The sequence below is a fragment of the Pavona decussata genome, unplaced genomic scaffold (assembly GCF_977016875.1).
Source record: "Pavona decussata unplaced genomic scaffold, jaPavDecu1.1 SCAFFOLD_114, whole genome shotgun sequence".
NCBI classification, from domain to species: Eukaryota; Metazoa; Cnidaria; class Anthozoa; order Scleractinia; family Agariciidae; genus Pavona; species Pavona decussata.
The window spans coordinates 5,927,501-5,950,059 of NW_028145528.1; the positions used below are offsets into that span (position 1 = coordinate 5,927,501).

The following is a 22,559-nucleotide window of genomic DNA, read 5'->3' on the forward strand; positions in this document are numbered from 1 at the left end:
AACCGAACTTTGTCTGTTATTGAAAACTATAGATTTCATATTCGGAATATAATTTGCTTTTTCGAGTTATTCAGAAACATTGCCTCAGTCAGAACAATATATTGACTATAGTGTATAGCAAATCAAACCCTCTAAGCCACTCATGCAAGCCTAAACTGTGCACTTCACTGCATTACGTACCGGTAGTTTTGTTTCTCTGGTGAAAGCAGGACCAAACAAACTGTGATAAGACAAAAATTAAGGTCATTTACATTAAAGCATGGTGCACATATGTTATCTATTCGTGAGCCTGTTGTTACAGATACAGAGAGTTCCAATAGATAACCAGTAAGGTTTAGACTGGCACAAGACTGGCTCTTGACTGGCACTGGTGTATTAAACATTTTATAGTCATGGTTTTCCAAGCTGTTCTTTCTGGTCTTTTTTTCTCACCACCGGATCAAACAGATCCTTAGAAATCTCTCTCCTGCCTCCTCCCTTTGGCTGTTGGCAGATTTTGTCCTCCCAGATTCTAGAGCTTGTTCCGGTTAGGTTTAATACTATGATGTGAATTTTATTGTTGATTCAATGAAACCTGCACCATAAAACATGTGTACTCCCCTCACACTGAACCCAGAGATGTTGCCCTAGGCTGCCACTCATTTTCATGATTGGCCCAAAGAACAAAGAAGATGGGTCTTCCAGTGGTTCCCAGGATTTCTCAGACTGGTTGATTTTAATATCCAGTGACTTTTTTTTTCTCATATGTTCTTTTAAATTACACAGAGGGCCTCACTTGTATGCAGGGGTTTTTATCAAAATTTTGAACACACTGCAATAAGTGGCCGGTTACAACACCAGGGTGGCATCAAGTTAACTTGGATGTGTTCTTTATAGAAAAAGTTGGTCAACATGTTGAATGCAGTGTGGCAAAGTCCTGTTCAGTGACAGCCATTTTGTCTAGGCCCCAGCCCCTGTGAAACCCCCGTGTAATGTGCTTTTTGTCCACAAATGTTTATTGATTTATTAACTGATAACATAATGTGTTTACTTTGACCCAATACATGTTCCTTGAAAATAATAATTGTTAGTTTTGTCCACAATTTTTTGTACACTAGCTACTTAGCTGGAGGCCCTAGCGCCACCTTGGCACCAGGGGACAAGTAAAGTAAAGCTACTGAGCTGGCACTATATGATATAATTCATTTTTTTTTTTAAATTTTTGATCAAGTTTCTGGTACTTAATGTGGCAGCATGAGCACACAGTTTAGTAGTACATGTACGTACATCTTATTTGCAATCCAAAAACCACACGTACCTGAGTACTCCAAATCGGCAAAGTGTAAGTTCAAACTAAAGAACCAGCATTAAAGCTTGAGAATTGTGTATTTGTTGAAAATTTGGTCATTAGATTCCTTCATCCTTTGTCTGTAACAAACTCTTTAATGTGCTCGCCTGTTAAAATTGGTCCCATAAAGTTTCATCAGAGTGATCCAGTGGGAATTCCTCATTTATTCAAGTTAGGTCGTATTTAAGCAGGGTGGCCCTTTCAGAACTAGCTAGGCTGGTATCAATAGGGGCAATACATGATTTATGACTATTGAACAAAATAAAAAAGCATATCGACAAATTGTGCACAATGAGAAGTAAAAAGTAAATAAAATTGTTAAACATCACATATGAAAATGAACATCACATATGATTAAAACAGTCTAACATAATTATGTTTTATGTGTTTTCAGGTTAAAGTCCAAGTCTTTTTAAATTTCTCCGTTGAAATTCAATTTTTTTGCAATAGACCACTTCCTTGTGTTTGAAGTTTTCCTTACCAAATTTCATAAAATTCTTGTGACTGACTTTCGAGAAAATGGTGCATTTCCTTGAAAGGGACAAAAATAGGCAGTCTCTGTTTTTGTTCAACTGCGCCAGTGCGCTAATATGAACGGAGTTCTCACGGTCCTCACGGCAAAGTTTAAAGATATACGATAAGTTTGGGTTTCTTGCCATGTTACTTCCTCTTAAATCTAGATCTTACAGAAACAAAGTGCTAAACTACAGACTGATTGATTTCAGGGAGAAAATAGCACTTTTTTCTAAATAAAAACAACGTTAAGGTCTATTTTTCTTATTCCTTGAGAGTGTGCACTGATACATGTCATCAGCTTATATCACAGAGTGCGTGCAAAATACTGCGTTCAGCCACTGCTAAAGCACTGCTATGCAACATGTGAACTATGTATGACTGCTGACTTTAGCAAGAATTCTCTAAGTTATGAAAGCATAATTTATAAATTATGATAAGTTTCAGTTTTATATGGTCAAATACAATTGAAGTAACTGTTCAATATTTCACTGCAGTATTTGATAATGTAAGTGTGTGTAACTGTCATTAGAATCCGGATCCACTGTGAACTAGATGGTAACTGCAACTGTTTTGAAAAGGATAGCAAAATCCTCACTGCTTCCATTTTTATGTTGTGGTTATCTTGTTATTACTACAATTTTGAGTTTTGTTCCAGTTACTGAAATGAGTTCGATTCACTGGTTAATTACAAGCCAGGATATTTATACCTCTTTTCTGGTCAATCGATTGTGCCATACCACCTTATTTCTTATCAGCTCATTTTGAAATGATTTTGTGCTCCACTCATAAGCCCCCATCCCTTCAACCGGTATTTATAAGCCTATCCAAAGTTGTACAAGTCTAGGGATTAAGCAGTAGTTAAGGGTATTCTAAAAAAAAGTGTAATTTAACATTACCCGTTTTTAACCATAATTTTGTTTTTTAGGTACGGATCGGACAATTAAGAGAGATGATTGAAGAACTTGTTGCCCATATATTTACAGGATTCACAGACGTGGCAGCAGGACTGCACAAGTCTGCCATTCACACACCATCAATATTAACCATTGCAAAGTACTTAATCATTTTTCATGTTGTTCCTGTGGCGGCGGTGATTACCTATGATCATTATTATCCAATATTTGAAGGAGTGAACTTATATTTGGTGATAATAATTTCCACACCTATACTACTCGTCACTCCTGCATTGCTATTTGCATTATTTCACTTTACCGGTGGACATTGGCTCCTAAACTGGCGTTTAAGGAAAGCATCACGATATCTACATTTTTGTCAATTACCCCCAGATTACACGGAATTATTGGTACCCAAAGATACAACAAACTGGCATCATCAACTTGCTGGCAGTTCAGCCGATCATGGGTTTGGGTTTTTCCCTCTACTGAGTACGAATTCTGGTATTTTGCCAAGGTCAAACCCATACCTGGTTCAAGATGTAGATATTAATGTTTTTTACAAGCCTTTGCGTATTAGCACAGACGATTTGATTCCTATAGCCCCTGGATATTGCCATGTAGCAATCAAGGAATCTATCAAAGATGTATTTTTGGAAGATTGCATTATCAAGTCCGTCAAGTTCGGACGAAAATCTTTGCTTTCTGGAAGATTGATTTCAAAGAAGATAGGAATGGGATTTGCAGGAGGGGACATTGAATATAACTATCCTGCAATGACGTTTAAAAAAGTACTGCGTGGCCCTCGGGGAGAGTTCAGATTTAACAGTGATGTTGTCTTCGGAATCAAGATTCTTCATGGTGCCGCCTTAGCTTGCGATTGGTTTGAACGAGTGAAAGATGTGTTTCCACGTCAGGTTCTAAATCGCGTTAGGGATGTGGGGTGCTATGTAGTTCACAAGCATTGTACATCAACTCATCCATCGCATGATTTTGATTGGAGAGTCTCATTTGCAGAAGCTGAGTCTAAGCTGTTTGAGTATCACTGCGACAAGAGAGCATTGAAATTATGTTACGTTGTCATCAAATTTGCAATCAAACAGTTTAGCCAAATCAAAAGGAAAAGCTATCCAGCTCTTAAGTCCTATCATTTGAAGACTGTTATCCTGTGGATTGCTGAGCAAAGTGACAATCTTCCTTTTGATATGTATTGCACAGATAACAACAAAACACTGGACGGCCTGTTTTTGTACATCATATCAACATACAGGCGTCATCTCCATGATGGGCACTTGCAGCACTATTTTATCAAGGGTATAAATATTTTGGAGCCCTACGATGTTGAAGACCGTACATCAGCGATAGACCTGCTCGATGAGTTCAAAATGAAACCATTGACTATTGTGTCAAATTTTGACAATGCTAATTTGAACCGTTGGAAATTCGACCAGTTTCTGATTGTTAGTTTGTTGGTAGGAATTGCATGCACGTGTTTCAACTGTTATTTCTCCAATGTTGGTAAACTATTTGCACACACGAGTGTAGTGCGACAAATTTTCTGGGTATGTGGTGTATTTGGCGTGATACTGATTGTGAAAATATGGTTGGATTGATGCCAGTTATCACTGAGGCTTTCCTAGTAAATCTTACAGCTGAAGAAAACACAGTCTACAGCACAGTGCAGAGTGCAAAGTGTATGCGCAGTTGTCCTTTTTAGGCTGTTTGCCAGATTTTTCTGACTGTGTTATCTCCACGTTTTAAGCGTTATGCTTCATTCTTTATTGCGATGAGAAACTGAAATATTAGGGAAGAAAATGAAAACAGATAGCTGTCACTTTTTAAACCTTGTAAAAATAAACAAATGTTTGAAAAATATTACTGAAAATTGATATACTAGGTATCTTTTTCAGTCATGATCAGTTTCATAGGCATACATTGTACCCGGAAAAAGAAAATCCGAGTTCTACCAACAAGAGTCGAACCTATGACCTTCCAATTGCTAGATCGGATGCTCTTAGTTAAGGGCTACAGGAGACTCGTAGGAGCTATACTCCAAATGTACCTGCTAGGATTTGAATACTTTATCGTTTATTCAGCAGGCTTTTTATAAAGATGTTATGTTTTGTCGCGTTTGAAAATTCGCTTTAAAAGCTTGAAAGTCGAATAATCAAAAATTGTGTCACGAGCCTGTGTAAACAGACTTGATACAGTGTTTAGCGCCAGTCTATTATATTGTAATTCTTTCTCAATCCACAACGCCGTAATATCCTCCTTCTGTTTTGTTGTTTTTTACTTAACTGGGCGCACCACCCAAAAAATATTTGGTGCGTGTATCAGTTGATGCCATGATCAGACTCGACTTTCCCACGCTATCGAGGCTAGAAGAATTCCTTCACAACAGATAACAACAACCTAATATTTTGGGCGCGTTCTTCTGGCACTTTTTCAAAATAGGATCTTATTCTGCTCATTCTGCCCCTGATAGCAGAATGAACGGAATACAGTTTACTCAGAATAAGAGGAATTGCGTTCTTTTGAGAAGGTTTTCAGGTTAATGGGAATAGACGAAATCACCTTCTTTTAGGATCATTGCATCATTAAACTCATCCTATGTAGGGTCATCTTTAAATTAAAAAAAAAAAGTTGAAAATGATGCGAAAGGCCAAGCCTGAGTTCAATCTATAGCTAACTAACCTTACCGTGAACTTCCACGTTAAAAATCGCATGCTGAGAAGAATTCCTGTCTGCAACCATGGCATAGTAAGTGCCGGCATGGGGCGGCAAAGCATTGTTTATATCCAACACGGTCCTGTTCTCGTTTAGAGAAAAATGTTCGCTGTCGTCCAAGAAACTTCCTCCATGCGTCCATTGCACTGTAGGTTGTCCCTGAGCGCCCGTGATCTCCACTTCAAGGGAAACAGAATCGCCTATGCACAAAGAGGCGTGATTTTTCACTGGCAAAACGTGTAGCTCCCCTAAAATGCATCAAGGACAAAAAGGTTTTGTACTGGCTGCGTTGTTTAGTTTTGCGAAGCATTACTTTACCAGTAGTTGCCAAGTTTACCATTTGTTCACCTCCGCTAAAATAAGTGGTCGCTTCAGTTTTCTTCAGAGGGATGGGGGAATTTCTAAAATAAGCAACGAAAACCACGACGACGGTAACGATGACGACAATGAGAAAGTCACAAAACAATAGGTTTAATGAGCAAAAGCAATCGCTCCACCCTTGCGTTATATGCTTTATTTTAGTAAATTTCTTTGCTGTCCTCTTCAAACAACAACGTGAAATAACCAAATTCATGTTTTTGTGGAGAATGTAAGCACACGACTAACGGTGAATCAGTTTCATTCTCCCTCCTTCCCTGAACGTCGTTCCTATCACTTTTCTTCCCGGATATTTTGCCCACAAGTATAAGTTGAACGAGTTAGAATAAACACGGAATAGCCTGCGTAGCTGGCGGTTTTTGTTGTTGGGCTCGCGGAAGAGCCAGGCTAAAAAGAGTGGCGAAGCCGCGTCAACGAGCGGCTTCGCCGCGAGGGGTTTCTCGTTGCTCTCGCCCCATTTTCCCCACGGGTTCGCCACTCGTTTTGGCCCGGCTTGGTCCGGCTTTCCCGCGAGCCCACCAACAAAAACCGTCAGCTACGCAGGCTAGCACAGAATAACTCAAATAACCTGAATTTATACTTTTCAAGTGACCTTTTTGTTAGTGTTGATAACGAGAGCAAGGATCCTGCTCGACCTTAATGGCAGTTATTTTTTCTTCGATAAAAGGCACTTGAAAAGCGCGATGTATTGAAATATTCCAGGTACACACAAGTGAATTATCCGTTCCAAACGTTAGCCGTACTAAAAACAAGCACAACACGCTCTTAAAAGTAAAACAGGCGTAAGAGCGGCTTATTTACTATACGCACACTAGTTATCTCTCACCTGCACAAACAACAAGTAACGACAACAGCGAAAGGGCTTTCAAAAGTGGTCCCATTCTCATTCAATTGTTTTGACTCGAGCGGTTTTCCAATGCTGCATGTTTCTGGAGTGAACAAAGCTGATTGTGATGTAACAACAACCGGTTTTTGCACGTGCACGCAGCGGCGCACGTGCAAGAACTAAACTTGCGTAGCCAACTTGTACGCCTGCATTTACCATGGTAACCCATTGCTCTTCACTTGGAGGTTTGTCTACAAATCGCTCCAGGGTACTCCTTGATCAGATACTTTTATTTACGTGTTGATTGAGCTTAAATTTAATAAATCAACGGTAGTTTTTATGGTCTATACTTTCATAGACCATAAACTGGCGTTATAAAATGTTCAAAACTCAAGTTACGAGCCGCAGGCGAGTGGTTTCACGCACTGCCAAGTTTTGAACATTTTATGGCGTCATTTTACGGTCTATAAGAGTATAGACCATAGAAAACTGCCGTCGATTTGTTTTTTACAGTAACAAGGAAAATAATACAAGTGAAATTGTCTTTATTTTCCGTTGAGAAAGCGCGCGTGTTACATAAATCTGACGTCATTTTTAATTGTTTGTATTCTTAGACAATGGCTGCGAGCCAATCAGTGCGAGGGACTTTTGACAGTTATTGTAAAAATTTCTATGGAGCGTTTTTTTTTTTTTGAGAAAGTTTTGGTTAAACTTTGCGGCTGTTAAAATGGAACAAGGTTATTCTTAAACCGATCAGCAAGCTTTTCGGAAAAATCAAATCAAAGCATTTTATTTCACACCATTTGGTTAGAAATACATCTTAAACATAGATACAGGTTATATAACAAATAAATATATACATTGAAATCAGTGAACAACAGCCAAAGTGGAAAGAAATCGTTTCATTCGATTTCAAGGCTGTGAATTTTGCTCTTTTATTAAAACTTTGCTACGTTTTAGCATTATAGCTCCTGGCCAATAAAAAAAGACTTGGTCAAGGAATTAGTTTCAAACTCTCTTGTCGTTCAATTGAAAAGATACCTTGAATAACCTCCTTGGTTCCAAGGTTGTCAAAGCCTGGAGATTATGCTACATTTTCAAATTTCGAGATGCAACTTTCGTTTTTAACTTTGTAACTTGAGCTATATCACCTAAAGGACAGCGCCTCCAAATACAGACTATGTGGTAAACAGGATCTTAGAAAGGGCGTTTGGCACTTGGGGTTAACCACGCGTTTTTATAAACAATTATTATTATTATTATTATTATTATTATTATTTTTATTAATATTATTATTATTATTATTAATATTATTAATATTAATATTATTATTATTATTATTATTATTATTTAGATAATTTATTTTATATTATTTTTATTATTTTTTCAGAGACAAGTAAGCAACAATAATTATAAACGTCTTAAATTACATTTTTTCCAAAGTGAATCTTAATCTCTGAGAAATTCGGTTAGCCTCTGTTTTGATTTTAGATTTCAATAACGTTTGCCAAGTTCCTCTTTTCCCGCATAGCCTGATAAACTGCGCAAAAATATATCTGCGTTAGTAGACCTTAGCAGGCACCGTTCGCGCCTCCTGGGAATTCCGAGGTGCGCATAACGTATGCGCAGTAACAAAAGGATGCGCAATGTTACACTCATAATTTTTTTCACAAAAACGTTGAGGTTGAGATGTTTCACAAACACACTGAGAAGATATCCAGCCTGAGAGTAAGTTAAGAATGTATCACCAAATTTTCGGCTGCGCTATGGGCTCACCCGTGAGCGTTGTCATCGCCGACCTGTTAATGGAACATGTCGAGGTTCAGGCTTTGTCAACATTCACGGTTTCCCCCCGCTGGTGGTTCAGACGCGTTAACGATTTAAACGCGTGTATCAAGTCGACAGAGTTTGACAATTTCCATCGCCATCTTAATGCAGTCAACCCGTACATCCAGTTCACATTAGAGCGCGCCACACCCATGGGCGGTAAACCCACCATCCCCACCATCGCCTTTCTGGATACTAATGTATTCACCCTTCCCAAGGTGAAGTTGAGGTGCAAGTCTACCTTTGCTAGCAAATTCTTGCTAACAAGGTCGATCCTGGACATATCTCTATAAGTGGAGTGAATTTGGTGGGATACTCATTGACCTGCAGGCTGTCCTGGACGTGGGATGTTTCCTCTGTCCTCAGGGCATCGCTAGAAGGGATGGTATCCGCGCGGCGCATCAACGTGCTGACGACAGACCTTTTATGTTGCAAAGGGTGGTGTGAATCAAATGCCAAGTACTTGTTGGTATGGGTGGCTATTCAGTAGACTTGTACCTCAACCTCATCATTGGGGAGGGTGAATACATTAGTATCCAGAAAGGCGATGGTAGGGATGGTGGGTTTACCGCCCATGGGTGTGGTGCGCTCTAATGTGAACTGGATGTGCGGGTTGACTGCATTAAGATGGCGATGGAAATTGTCAAACTCTGTCGACTTGATACACGCAAATTCAATGAAAATGCTGCCCAACCAAGGTCTGGTCCGAAAACCCACCATCCTGACCCTGTTGGCCTTGCCGTGGTACCCTATGTGAAAGGGGTATCGGACAGGGTAAAACGCACACTCCAACAGTTCAACATAAAGACTGCTTTTAAGCCCATACGCACACTTGCTTCTGCCTTCAAAAAACCGAAGGACCGTCCACCGGAAAAAAGATTAGCAGGCATCGTTTACAGAGTTGAATACAAAGACTGCGATTTTTCCTACATTGATGAGAGCGAACGGTGCTGGGCTTCGAGAAGAATAGAACACGATACTGCGCGTTCCGCAAGTAAAGAGTCGGCAATCCGACAACATGCCGAAAAAAACACGCACGACATCCACCCACGCTACGGCGAAATTCTTGAAAGGAATGAAACTGATTACAAGCGCAGAATTTTTCTGGAGTCTTTACACTCAAACATTGACAAGAACTCTGTGAACGAAAGAATAGAGTTCCCAAGGGTATATGTGCCGCTGTTAAGATCTCTTGGGAGCCGAAATGTGAAGCAGTGATTTTAAATTTCAGATTCATTGTCCCCCGAAGAAGGACCAGAGATACGGTTCGAAAATTTGGGGAACTTTTTAAAGTTTATTAGATCAGTTTTAAGCCCCTTTTAAGCAATTTTAATTAAGAATGTCTGTTATGATCATTTTTTTTTTAATGAGCAGAATCTAAATACGGGTAAAATAAAACGTAAATCTTTTGTCTATAGAGTCCAACTAACGATATCTTGTACACAGCACTAGAGTACACAGCGCAATCATGTCATAGGTGACTTGATACCACATTACAGCAAATAATGCCCTTTGGTAGGTACCTGGTGTCACGTGCGCCCATTGATTATCAGGTAGGTTGAAAACGTTCACAACACTCCCTGGCGCCAAAAAAAAGGAAGAAGAAGGTTCACTTTCAGCGTCATACTCTTAAAAAGAAAATACCTCAACAGAGTGTAGGGCGTGCGAAATTCTCACGGAAGTTTCTCAAGTGCGATTCGTAACTCCTTTCACAAGTTTGTGAAGGAAAAAGACTGTTTTGGCGTCAATTCCAACACACGATGAGCTGACTTAAGCTTTTAAGCAGGCTGAAAAACTCAATGTACAACTAGGAGGAGTATTTGAAGTGGATTAAACAAACAACGCAGCTTTGACTAAGCAATATACAGTATGTTTTGGTGGTTGGCCGGCTCAAGTGTATAGCGGAAAATTTCAGTTCTCAATCATACAAGTTGTTTGTTACGGCTCTAGCAAAAACAATAAAAGAAACACTTCGTTAATGATGATGACGATGATAATGAACCACTCATGATAATCTGTTTGCATAGCGACTAAGTCGTTAAATTAAGGGGTGGTCAATATCTAACAGTGACCTTGCTAGAGAGCTAATGGTAACGTTAACTTCGACTCCAAACAATGAAAGTGAATATATGAAAATTCATATATTTGAACAGCGGAAGAAAGAATGAATAAGTGAATGATCATCGCAGTATATATGCAACCTAAGAAAAGAAAAAGAAAAGAAAGCCTAAAAAAAATTAAGGCTTGAACGGGATTCGAACCCATGACCTCTGCGATATCGGTGCAGTGCTCTACTAATTGAGCTATCAAGCCAACTGGGAGGGACTGGTATTCCGCTTATTCTTATTCCAGAATACGGTCAATCGAAAGCAACCTATAGTATTCAAAGCGATAATCTGTTATGTTACGTTGTCAAATTGTTTTGAGTTTAATAAAAGTATTTCTCTGGAAACAAAATACACAATTTGTTTCAGTTTATGAAGTCGCATTTCTGAAAGAGCGGTTTCCAATTGAGTGTCGTAAAACCAAAACCAAATTACTCTGACCAATGACAACAGATGTAAACAACACAACGAGCCAATCAGAATTCGAAGCAAATATATGTAACTGGCGCCAAGCGCGGGAAAACGCCCGCTGCCAAAACACGATTGGTTTTGGTTTGGATTCCCATTGGTTGACAAAGTGGCGCGAGTTTTGTTAACCAGTCAAAGAGCGTAGTAATGCAAAACCAAAGCAAACGCGAAATTACTTTCGACATTCAATTGAAAACCGCTCTAGTAAGTGGCCTTTGTCCTCTACCCGGAAGAAGAGTTGCTAATTTAGTGCTAATTGCTGCCACAGCAACCGACCCACTCGCAAACTCGACCATAAAGTGATATAGCGCTATGCCTTTTTTTCCGCCTACTTTGAATGTTCGTTTTACTAAGTGCTCCATATCCACTGGTCATGGATGTTCTCGGGAACACAAACGCAACTGTCAGCCTCTAGACTCTTGTCATTAACTGCATATTATCTAAAGAGGTCCAAAAATATTCGATCCAGGCCGTAACCTTGTTCTATGTTGTTTACTGGTTGTTTACGTAGCATTACTCAGTGATATCATTGTTGTTTTTTGCTGGTGTCACTATTCAGAGAGGAAAAGTGCGTTAATTATTATGATTGACGTCATTTAAGAAATAAACACATTATTATATTATTTCTAGTTAATCTGACATAACTGGGTGAACATCTAGTCTGTAAGTTGTATCACGTGGTTTTATCTGAAATCCAGAGATTTATGTGAGTCTCTAGGCCGGCTCAGGCGATGAAGGAAGAGAGCATGATTCCAAAATAAAACGCTTTAAAAACGCAAAGCGAAACTGTACTACACCAAAAACAGACTCTGTTTACAACATCAAAAAACACCCACTCACATTTTCGACGATGGTTGGGTTCTTTTGCTTTATTTAAAACCCGCAATCGAGTCGCTTTCCCGGGGGAGTGCTTCATGGAGTGAGCCGGCTGTACAGAAGGCTCCTTCCGAATTGGGCGCCTTTTCACCCTAGTATGCGAAAGCGTAGACTCGGCTTACCACAATTCGTCTTCTTTTGCGCCGAAAATGTGACCGACGATCGAAGCGAAAACAGATTTTCAGAAAGTCTGACAAAAGGGTGGCGAAATCAATGTTTTTCAAAGGCTTGCAAACATTGGGTCATGATCTGAGAGGTTAGCAATGATTAAATCTAGCTTATAAAAAGGGTACGTAACAAAACTGGGAAGGGAATCCTGGCAGTAATTACAATTAGTCTGAATAGCCTTGCTGTACCAGTAGCAAAAGGATATTCTTCTGTCTCTCTTTGAGGTAAAAAAGAAGGGTGCAATTTTGTGTCGTATGTACATAAAAGAGGTACCATTTTGTTAATGGTTACACTCGTTAAAATATTTGTTGAGAACACCCCCCCCCCCCCCGGTCACTATAAGCATAACGCGGAAAAACAACCCAGTCACGCCTTCTTGACTATCAAAGTGCCGGCCTTTTCATTTCCTGATTCTTTAATGATTTTCAATTACAATCATTGAATCAATGAGTTTCTAAAAACAGATATCTATTCCAACTGCTATAAATTAAAGGTTCGGTAGCAGTGATCAAAGACGTTTATCTGAAAGGTGCAGCGAGTAACTCTACTGGTGTGGATATCTTGCAGAAAAAGAAGCATGAAGTGGTCAGCCAGCGTTGCTGTTGTTATGTTGGTTGGAGGATTGTTCAGTGCATCGATGGAGTGCTCTGGTAAGCCTTTGCTCTTCTTAATCAAATGCGATGCTTCTGATTTTTAGTAGGTCACACCGGTCACAGAATAAGCCTCCGCTAGAGGTTTCCAGTGTAACCTGTTACATGTAGGTATTAGACCAAAAGGTTATTTTAGCCCTTTGGCAGAAGCACGTACAGCAAGCGATTGAAAGGCAAGTCTGGCAAGAAACATACAAATGAGCACAATCTTAGATTGAGCCTTAATGTTAACAGTGGGTATCGAATGATTCGTTTCGGCGGAATCATCCTTTCGCATAGACATTACCACCTCAGAAATAATTTGGATTAAATTGTGAACAAAAACTAGTACTTTCTTTAACGAAAGGTCTCCTCAAACTTTCGCAACGTTTCGGAGGAGAAAATAAGTCATGAAAACTGCGTTAAATATCAAAGGCCAGCATTTTCGGAAAGCTAACAGCATTGCGTACCGGTAAATTCGGGGGATAAGATTTCGTTCCCTAACATTTTCGCCGATTAAAATTTTCCGAATCCGAACAGATCAAACAATGCTACCTTACACAAATTTGCGTTTTAAATTCCATTAACGCAGGAAACAACTTTTTAACTAGTTTGCTTTTAATGTTCTCGTTGGAAGCCCCTGGTAAAGGTTTGTAAGAAAATTGCAGCAAATACTATGACACGAAAAAGCATGACCACTTAAAATAGAGATCTAACACCATTTCAGCGTTTTCTAGATTTCCCTTCCAGGATAGCAGTCCCGCTGCAACTAGTTAACGCCGGGAAGGTGATGGCCCTCTTGCACGACGTTGCTTCTGCATGTATAAATCTGGCTGTCAGGGAATATGACATCGCATTTTTAAAAATAATAACACAAATCTACATGAATAAATCCCACTACCTTGCATACTGATATGATTTCTATTCTGAGGAGGACATTACTTTTCTTTTCTTCTTAACTTGACATGCAGTAAAGCCACGTAATAAAATAATCCTCAATTGACCAAGCGTGTTTGGTGAAGATGACTGCATATTGGTCAAAAAGCCATTTAGCACTACGTAATGTTCAACCCTTTACCTTTAGCTAGTCATTACCTCAGTCGTCTTCCAAAAAAACATCTGTCAATTGTATTGTACTCGATCGACTAGTACTGATTACTTGCTGAATTCAATATTTGAATGACATTTATTATTTCCAGGTGCTAGCTGTCCATGTGGCTGGGCGCCTTTTAACAGCTACTGTTACTGGGTGAGTGCCTCTGTCAAGACCTGGGACAATGCCCAAGCATACTGCAAAGGTTTGGGAGGAGAACTGGTGAAAATTAACAACGAGGACGAAAACGACTATGTCCTGGCGCTCGCGAGGCAAAAAGCTCCGATGGTGAAACAAGTTTGGATCGGTCTTAGGCGGGACAAGATCACCAACCAATTCGTCTGGTCTGACCACTCCGTTCCAGTTTTCACGAAATGGGCTCCAAATGAACCAAATGGAAGAAACCAAATGGAACCATGCGGGCACATGTGGACTGGGCACAAAGGCAGTCTTGGCAGGGCATCTGGGTCATGGAATGATCTCGCTTGTGGAATTCGTTCAGACCTTCCCTGTGGTCTTGTCTGCAAGAGGCTTCCAAATCATTGACAAGCAATCTTTCCTCACGATCAAAGCCGAAAGTAATGCAAGGCAGTAGTGAGATTTCTGATTCATTGCTATAGACTAAAAGCGGGAATATTGTAATAAGTCATAAAATAAAAGCCTACAGGGTTAAGCAATTCATTGTAGAATTAAGACCAGTGAGTCCGGCTTGACAATAAAAAAGTGATCGTGAATTCAGTCTCTTTGTTTATGAAATTGATAATCAACTTCCGTAATCTAACTCCTCTCATACTCCTCGTCCATCAGAATTTTACTAACGATTTTGCCAAGCCGCTTCATATTTCAAAAGTTACAAAGTTAACTGCTATTCCAATTTCAAGTCAATTTTGGGCAAAGTTAGGGTATTTCCTGAGCTGAGCATAGTGAAACCTAAATTTATAATAGAGACAAGGAGCGTAACACCAGAAAATGGGTACCTTTTGCAGTGAGACTGTTGATTTTCTTTTCCCCTGGCTCACATAGCTAGCACAGCCCAAAAAAATACCTCTGCTTTAAAAGATACGCTCTTTAGTAAGGTTGTAATGGCCCATAATTTTTAATCTTCTTGCGCAGTTTTTTGCTTTGTTTCGTTATTAGTTTTTTTTAGATTTCTTTTTGCTTTATTATTGGTATTCAGTGTTGCTATAAATAATTAAAAATAAAATTTCAAGTTAAATTAGTTTCCTCCGATTGTTCAGAATCTTTCAATCTGCTTTCCCTTGTGACCCCGGCAGATATTTCAAAACACCTCCGCTATTCATATTTACTGCTAAATGACTAAAAATAACCCACAATTTGATGCAAGGTCATTTCCGAGTGAACGTCTTCACAAATTGAAGCCATATTGTCTAAAACGTTGCTCGTGGAAAGAGTATTAACTAAAGAAAATTTCCTCACATATTCGCCAGTGTTTGAAAGTTTCGCTTGAACATTCACAAAGGGCAATTCGTTTTTCATGTAAGACTTTCATGAATGAGTTACATAAAAAAACACACTCTTGGACAATTGAGTTTTGTGTCAGAGGACATGCTTACTTTAGTCGGATGCGACGTAGGGTTGTGAACAACCGTTACTGCTAACCATGATAGCGCGAACCTCTAAAGATGTCCCCTGCAATAAAAACACCATGGATACACGCATAAACAGACTTCTGCGGCCCATTTCAGGAGACTAAGTAGTGGTTGTTCTGCATACTGATGATATCCATAAGGAGAGGTCATCCTGGCAGCACCATAGCTAAGGATGTTTTCGTAGCAATGGAACAAATCTCTGCTAGTTACCCATGCTATTTCAGAGATTTGAAAACATGAAAACAAGCGCACCTTTCAGGGTCATGTAATCTATGCTTTTGCAAAGGAAAAAGGCATCATAATACCACACCATTCCAGCTAGAAGTAAGTGGCCACGCAGAAACGTCATGAAGAACCTAGACAAAGTTGCTAAAACTAACATCACGAAAGGTACAGACTGGAGAAAAATGCTGTGCACCTTTTTGGGTAATTACAGAGCCACGCCCCACCCAAGCACTGGTAAGAGTCCGTGAACAGAACCGTGAGAAACAAACTCCCTTCCAATTATCAACTGTGTCCCACCGGATTCCAAAGGCAAGCAGAAGGATCCTTATTCATAGGCACGAGTGAAAGCCTACGCTGTTGTCAAAAGGAAAATTAAACCTCACAGCCTGAGCATTGGAGACGTCGCTTTGGCGAAGTAAAGAAGACTAAACAAGACAAGTCCACCTTTTCAAACTTTCCTATACACAGTTCAAGATGACCAGCCGATCAGAAGAAAGTCACGGGCAATAGTTCTCACTTCTCCAAAAGCTGGAAAACCCAACACGAGGAGCCATACTATAAAGAGATAAAGGAAAAGGAAGAGGTTCAAGTGCCACTCGCTAGCACTGCACGCGTGCGCCAAGTTTTCTTCTCATTATAATCTCTCTCATCCAAGATAACTGGATTGTGAGTAAAATTATTGCCTAGTACAGAATAATATTTTCACTTAAGAGAAGTACTAAGAACTTAACATAACTGATCGTTGGAAACAATGTTCGTGTTAACAATTGTTGGCACTTCATAATGCGCTTCCCTGCGCATGCACGGAACTAGCTTTGAAACATTTACAGATACCGTGCAAGGAGTCAAGCAGTAAGACTTTGAAAAACAAGCATCGTCAACTGCCAAGTCCTACTTCTTGCTAAATATCCACAGTGGATTTAAAAACATATCTAGGAAGGCAAATAAATCAATAAATAAATTTCATTAATTGGTATTGGAAAAGTTTCTTGCATTAGTACATGACATATAGAGACAGGCCAGCCTTTCAGCACAGTTCCTATGTTAATTAATATTTTAAAAACAAATGTTTAACAACAATTATTCTTCGTATGATAAATTATGCCTTCTTTAGAAAGATCTATGATATTAACGGAGACCTCAAATATTACTTGATAGAGTAAAAGAAAGTAGCATAATGCTTTCGGGGTGTGAATTTTTGCTGCCATTTTACCACAAAGTCTAAAATCTTGATAAGCAATGGACTTTCTTTATTTATTATGCAAAGCAGTTTCAAGGAAGTCAATTTTACTTTCAAGGATGACCATTTTGAACAATCTAAAGACTACAAGTATTAGTGAGGTCTTCACCACCTGACCTTCAGAAGGAGGGGTGGGGGTGGGGGATGACGTCACATCCGCGCCGACTTACATCCCGGACCTTAGGAGAAGTGCTTAGCTGTTGAACATACGACATTACATCTTGCTTTGAGGACTCACATTCCACAAAAAGGAAAAAAAGGAGGAAGGGAGGGAAGAAGGAAAAAGGAGGAAGAAAAGGAGGGGAAGGGATCGTAATTCAAACGTATTGATGGTGAGGACACCTCGAAACACCCACATGAAGTCTCTACCTCAGCCTGGGAAGGACTGGGTAACAGTTGGCCAGATCCGGCTTTTGATTGGTTGAGAGACGCCAGTGTGTAGATATCATTGTTTGGGACACTTTGCGATTTTTTACATCGAGCGAAAATTGACTTCTATAGATATACATATTCTATGAGTATGGAGTTCTCATCTTGGGAGCTGAAGCTCCGCCACAATTCAAAAAAAAAAAAAAAAAAAAAATTCAAACGTGATTCCGATGTTTTCACGATGATGTTCATGATCTGACGGGAGAATCATAGTACGGGCCATGAAGGTAAGCTTTAATTTGTATCAAATTATAAGGTATTAAGTCATCGGTATTTTCATGTTTCAAGACGGTGTCTCCATTGAATGGAGTCGCAGTGAGATTCCGGATTCCATCACTTGTACGAAAGCCTTGTGTTGTAAGATGGCCAAAATACTTGACTCTACATCAATCCGTTTGTGACTGAATTCTGGATACATCGTTGGCTGTAATGGGCGAACAATCCGGGGTTGAACTTCATTAACCCAAAACTACACAACCTAAAATGTAAGCCCTTCAAAACTCGCAAAATTTTACAAAATGATTTAACCAAGAGTAACAATTCAATTTTGCATTGATAGTGTAATGCAGTTAGTACTCTCTCGATGGCGAACAATGTTAAGAGTGACCAGAAATCCCCTGCAATCGGAATTCAGTCAGTGCTGCTAATGTTTTTGGGATCAGTTCCTAAACGATCATCTACTGATTTTCCTTTCCGTTCTTAATCAAACATTGCACGTCGTACTAGAATCTTTGACTTAAAATTTAAGCCTCAGTTTACCAAATTAATGTGATCGTTAGTTCTCAGTATTCATATGTCAGGTTGCAGTCGAGTCAAACGTAATTCCCAATCGAAGAAATGCAAGCGGCAAAATCACAGTAAGAAAACCAATAACTACACAAACAACACTAACGACATACACTTTACTTTGAGAAGAAACTAATGGCACCAGTGAAATTTATTCGACGCAGCTAAGAGGGACAAATGAATGGCGCATTTTAAATCCTATTATCTATGACGGTGTACTACCAGCAACCGCTCTGTCTAGTTTGGTACTGAATACCAGAGATGAAAGTAGTTCTCACAACAGCGGTATTTTTGTTTGAGTATGTTAACCTTCACTTCCTCACAACTCTTATTTACACTCTGCTGAGCCATTTTAGTGCGACTATACGTCATCATTTCGGATCCATTGCGCTAACGGCTCAGAGATTTCGATTTCGGCAAAAGCTACAACATTAAATGAATTCCTTTGACGCCGGATCGTATCTCAGGATAACATCCTATTTGCCAAAATATGAACGTAAAATTACTTCGAAATTTTTCATCCGGTGTGGTCAGAGGATACGTTGAATAAAACTTGATTTTAGCGACGTTTTATCTTCAGTTATTCAGTAATCAGTTTGGCCAAGGACAAGAAAAACAAAGGCCGAGTTTGCGAGCTAACGACACGAAAATGTTCTTAACAAAAAAAAACAGCAGCAATAATTAAATTTTGCATTCACTATGTAATGTAGTATTCGTCGAATGTATCACAGACTCAGTAATTTCTTTGCTCCCTTTTGTTTTTTATTGCAAACATCGATTATAAATCTGATAAATACAGCTCATAACTACTATGATGGAGAATGCTTTTAAAAGCGACTAGTTTTATGAGATCCCCAGAAAACGTGTTTCAATCAGTCATAAAGCAGTGATTTTAGGTCAGTCGCCAGCAATCATCCATTTGCCATCCTGTTGGAATAAGTTCTCAATCGAACATTGCACATAGAATCTCTAACTCTAGAATCTCTCTCTCTTAATGAAATCAATGTGAATTGGGTTTTCCCGTTTACCACTGAATTAAGTCGCGTCAACTGATGCTGCCGGCGTAATGCAACTTTACAAAGCTGGCAAAATCGAAGGTCGTCGCAGTAAACCAGCACTGTAACTACACAACAGCGATAAACAAAATCGAGTAAATGGGCCCTGTAAAAGTGTATTACGCGTGACTAATAGGATCAATAACTTGCTAATTTAAAATCTAATTATCTCTAACGGTATGAGAGACCGCTTTTTTTCTGGCAATGTTCTTAATAGCAGTGAGAAACCGAGAAAAGGTTCCAACACTGAATATGAGTAGTTTCGTTCGCGTATATTTAGGCTGCTGATTTAAACGAAATTCGATGCTACGCAATCAAATATTTGGGTAACATGGAAACATTTTAACGAGCTCCAAAATAATTTTGAGAAAAAAATAAGCTAAATTCAACATTGAACTAAACCAAGACGGTAATTTTGGATCTAGTTGTGATATTTGATAAATTTTCAGAATTTTGCAACTGTTTTTCAGTCAGTGGCAAAGGCATACTCGCAAAAAGAAAATCTGAGTTCTAACAACAGGAGTCAAACGCTTCGACCTTTCGATTACTAGCTCGAATGCTCTAACACTCACTGACCACTGCACTATAGGAGACTAGCGAAGCTAGGCCCGCATAAACTATAGTTTCGTCTGACAAACCTCCTGTTCAATGTCGATGAGTGGCATATGAACATTGAAAAAAACGTCTGTCCGGTATTAGACGGAATCTGGCAAATAAAATCAACGTATGCCTTTTTGTCACCTCGACTTTCTAACCCGATGCTTTCCACAACCACTCTTTTTTAATCATGTAGGCCAACAGAAAATAACGCCGTCTCAAATATATTAAACCTGAATATATATAACCTAAAGAAAACTGGTTATGACAGCCTTCTCATTTTAGTTATAAAGCTATCTACTGACAATCAGTTGTCGAAACTTCTCGAAACTTAGAGTCGTATTACACTGCTCACTTAAGATTCCCTTTATTTAAAGCTACGATCAGACATTATTTACAAAGTATATAAACTGTCTGGGTAAACGTCGTCGTTTCTTTTTTCTTGACGGTTAATCAGCTTTCTTTAGGTTAATTTGTGACACATTGTCGATTAAACGGTACGGTTTTAGAAACGGAGACCACTTCTTTAGCTTTGATTGACTTACACATCAAAACGTCTTCTTCCTTTTATTGTCGAGAGTTTGCCATTGGTGTTGTCGTTGACCTTTGGAGCGGCCTTTGTTGCAGTTGACCATAGCATCCTAACATCTCAGACAGCCTTGAAAATTATGGAATTGGAAGTCTAGCACTGATGAAATTAGATAAAAAAATACGATGGCAACAGGTTCGGTGCCAATTGGTTGAGTTTAATGACCACCCTTCTTTGCCCTAATGCTCTATTCTTGGACCGTGAAATCTTACTATAAAAGATTTAAAAAAGTGTCCAAACATATTGATTTTCTTTTATTATGGATAATATACCGACTTATTTCTATCCGAAAACGACCAAAATACTTAAAGTTAATCCTCTAAATACTGAGCTAAGTAAATTATCAGTTTAGTTTAAAGCATATTGGCTCTCCCTTATTTCAGAAAGACAAAACTCATGGTATTTAGACCAAGACAGGAACGGCAACAGCCTAAAAAGTCTATATTGATAATCAAAACAGAATAATCAAGTTCAAGAGACAGTCGTGTGTCTTACCTACACGAAAATCTGTTTTTGGAAAGCGCGCACATTTTCCATAGCGATAAAGCAAACAAAACTTAAAAGGAATTGGACTGATTATTTATCAATCATAATTTCTTGGCCAAAACAGGTCTCCACTGTTTTTTTATAATTTACCTCGTCTTTTGATTACTGCAGCGTTGTCTGGGCATCCGTCTATTGCTTACAAAACTTTAATTTTCGCCGTCTTGTGATTTTACAAAAAAACGTCATACGAGTGTTTTTCTGATGCCTCTTCAGACCGTGTCTTTTAAATACTTCTTGCGAACAACTCAACGTTCGAGAATGATGTTTTATTCAGTGAGTGAGACAAGAAAACTTGGAAAAAGGAAATGTACGTGTTCCGATCAGGAGTCGAAAACTAAGACCTTCCGATTACTAGTTTGGATGCTCTACCACTGAGCTACAAAAGTTTCGTGGGAACTACAGCCATTAAACTTAGGCTTAAAATATGCCATCACATTTATTACAATACGTTCATTTCCAAGAAATCGGTAAAGTTTATATATGTATTCCCATAAAAACTCTCTCCTACCCAATCAGTTAAATAATACATTCTCTCTTAATAACCAACCTGATTTCCTATTTACGATACAAGGAACTGTAAATGATTCAAGAACTGCAGCTCATGAATTTATCAGTTGCCCTTTTGTAAAACAAACACCGGCTAATTTCCCGTAAGCTATAAAGCAAATAAATTTTTTAGATTACGATCAAATTTCTCATTCGATCTCTATTAATTACTAGATCCGTTTTACAATAGTTTCAGCCATCCGTCAGTATCACTGAACCAAAGCCATTGTCATCTAAACAACTGGAACAGGGAAAACAAATTCTACAAGCGATTGATTTACGCTCGCTACCACTTTCTACTATTGTTTGACTTATAATTCTAACTTGCGTGGTGAATAAAACTTCAAATGAGAAGTGGGTATTTAGAGTCTACAGAGAGTTAATACGACTATGTGCCATCCATCTTGGCCATCTTTCACATTGCTTCAGTTGCGAAGGGGAAGGATCAGGAAATTCCAACAATTTCTCTTCAAACGCTGTAAATGTAAATTCTTTTGACGCGACCGAAACTCAGGCTATAAACATCCTGCTTGCCAAAACAAGAATCCTAATTTGCATTGGAAATTTTATCAGATGCGATTTTTCACCAAAGAAACTCCTGATTACTAGAAAGCAGGGACGAAAAAGACAGTCATGTTACATGATTCTAGAAGTGATATCCCTTTCAACCTTGCTTTATTTGATATCCTAATTGATACTGAAGGAAGTTTGGACTTACATAATGAGAAATTCATAATAGACCTTTCAACCTGCTGTTTCTTCATCAAATAAAATTTAGGAGTCGAATCTTAATTAAGCAAAAACAGAATTTGGAGTCAAATCTTAATTAGCAAAAACAGAATTTCTTCATCAAGTAAGGCAATACAAACTTTTTAACGAAAAAAGACAATTAAATGAGAATTATGGAGCATTAGAAGCTAGAAAACAAAATAAACATACGTCCATGTGATAAAAAAGGAGAGTAAACTTGTAATTTAGTTCTTCAAACATTAACTGTTAAGCGGTGAGTCAAACTCAGTATAAGCTTTCGAAAGCTTTTTAGGAGACAAAAGAGCCCTAACTGTCAACAGACTATCCTGCCGCCTGCGTAATGTTTACTTCCA

The 22,559-nt window shown here is 38.8% G+C and overlaps 5 protein-coding genes and 1 non-coding gene across 7 annotated transcripts in view; 4 read left to right on the top strand and 2 right to left on the bottom strand.

Annotated features, from left to right (window-relative positions):
• The window catches only part of LOC146470449 (uncharacterized), a 6,251-nt gene extending 1,314 nt beyond the window's left edge, over positions 1-4,937 (top strand). The window contains exon 2 of the mRNA XM_085122529.1: positions 2,769-4,937. Coding sequence (XP_084978655.1) covers positions 2,793-4,349 — 1,557 coding nt within the window. The 5' untranslated portion in view covers positions 2,769-2,792 and the 3' untranslated portion in view covers positions 4,350-4,937. The remainder of the gene's footprint in view (positions 1-2,768) is intronic.
• Positions 1-6,821, bottom strand: part of LOC146470448 (uncharacterized) — an 18,930-nt gene extending 12,109 nt beyond the window's left edge. The window contains exons 1-2 of the mRNA XM_085122531.1: positions 6,668-6,821; positions 5,436-5,711 (exon numbers count right to left, since the gene is read on the bottom strand). Coding sequence (XP_084978657.1) covers positions 5,436-5,711; positions 6,668-6,728 — 337 coding nt within the window. The 5' untranslated portion in view covers positions 6,729-6,821. The remainder of the gene's footprint in view (positions 1-5,435; positions 5,712-6,667) is intronic.
• A 2,300-nt stretch (positions 6,822-9,121) lies between these two features.
• Positions 9,122-9,712, top strand: LOC146470450 (uncharacterized). The gene has a single exon (XM_085121936.1). The coding sequence runs from the start codon at positions 9,122-9,124 to the stop codon at positions 9,710-9,712; it is 591 nt and encodes a 196-aa protein (XP_084978062.1).
• A 1,022-nt stretch (positions 9,713-10,734) lies between these two features.
• Positions 10,735-10,807, bottom strand: Trnai-gau (transfer RNA isoleucine (anticodon GAU)). Its single transcript has one exon. It is a non-coding gene; the product is annotated as a tRNA-Ile (tRNA).
• A 1,872-nt stretch (positions 10,808-12,679) lies between these two features.
• LOC146470452 (perlucin-like protein) lies at positions 12,680-14,459 on the top strand. The gene is made up of 2 exons (XM_085122045.1): positions 12,680-12,761; positions 13,940-14,459. The coding sequence occupies exons 1-2, from the start codon at positions 12,689-12,691 to the stop codon at positions 14,377-14,379; spliced, it is 513 nt and encodes a 170-aa protein (XP_084978171.1). The 5' UTR covers positions 12,680-12,688; the 3' UTR covers positions 14,380-14,459.
• Positions 14,460-17,425: 2,966 nt separating this feature from the next.
• The window catches only part of LOC146470453 (lithostathine-like), a 34,099-nt gene continuing 28,965 nt past the window's right edge, over positions 17,426-22,559 (top strand). Inside the window, exon 1 of one of the 2 annotated variants that reach the window (XM_085122593.1) lies at positions 17,426-17,564. In XM_085122593.1, coding sequence (XP_084978719.1) covers positions 17,559-17,564 — 6 coding nt within the window. In that variant the 5' untranslated portion in view covers positions 17,426-17,558. The remainder of the gene's footprint in view (positions 17,565-22,559) is intronic. The other variant, XM_085122594.1, reaches the window with a different exon arrangement.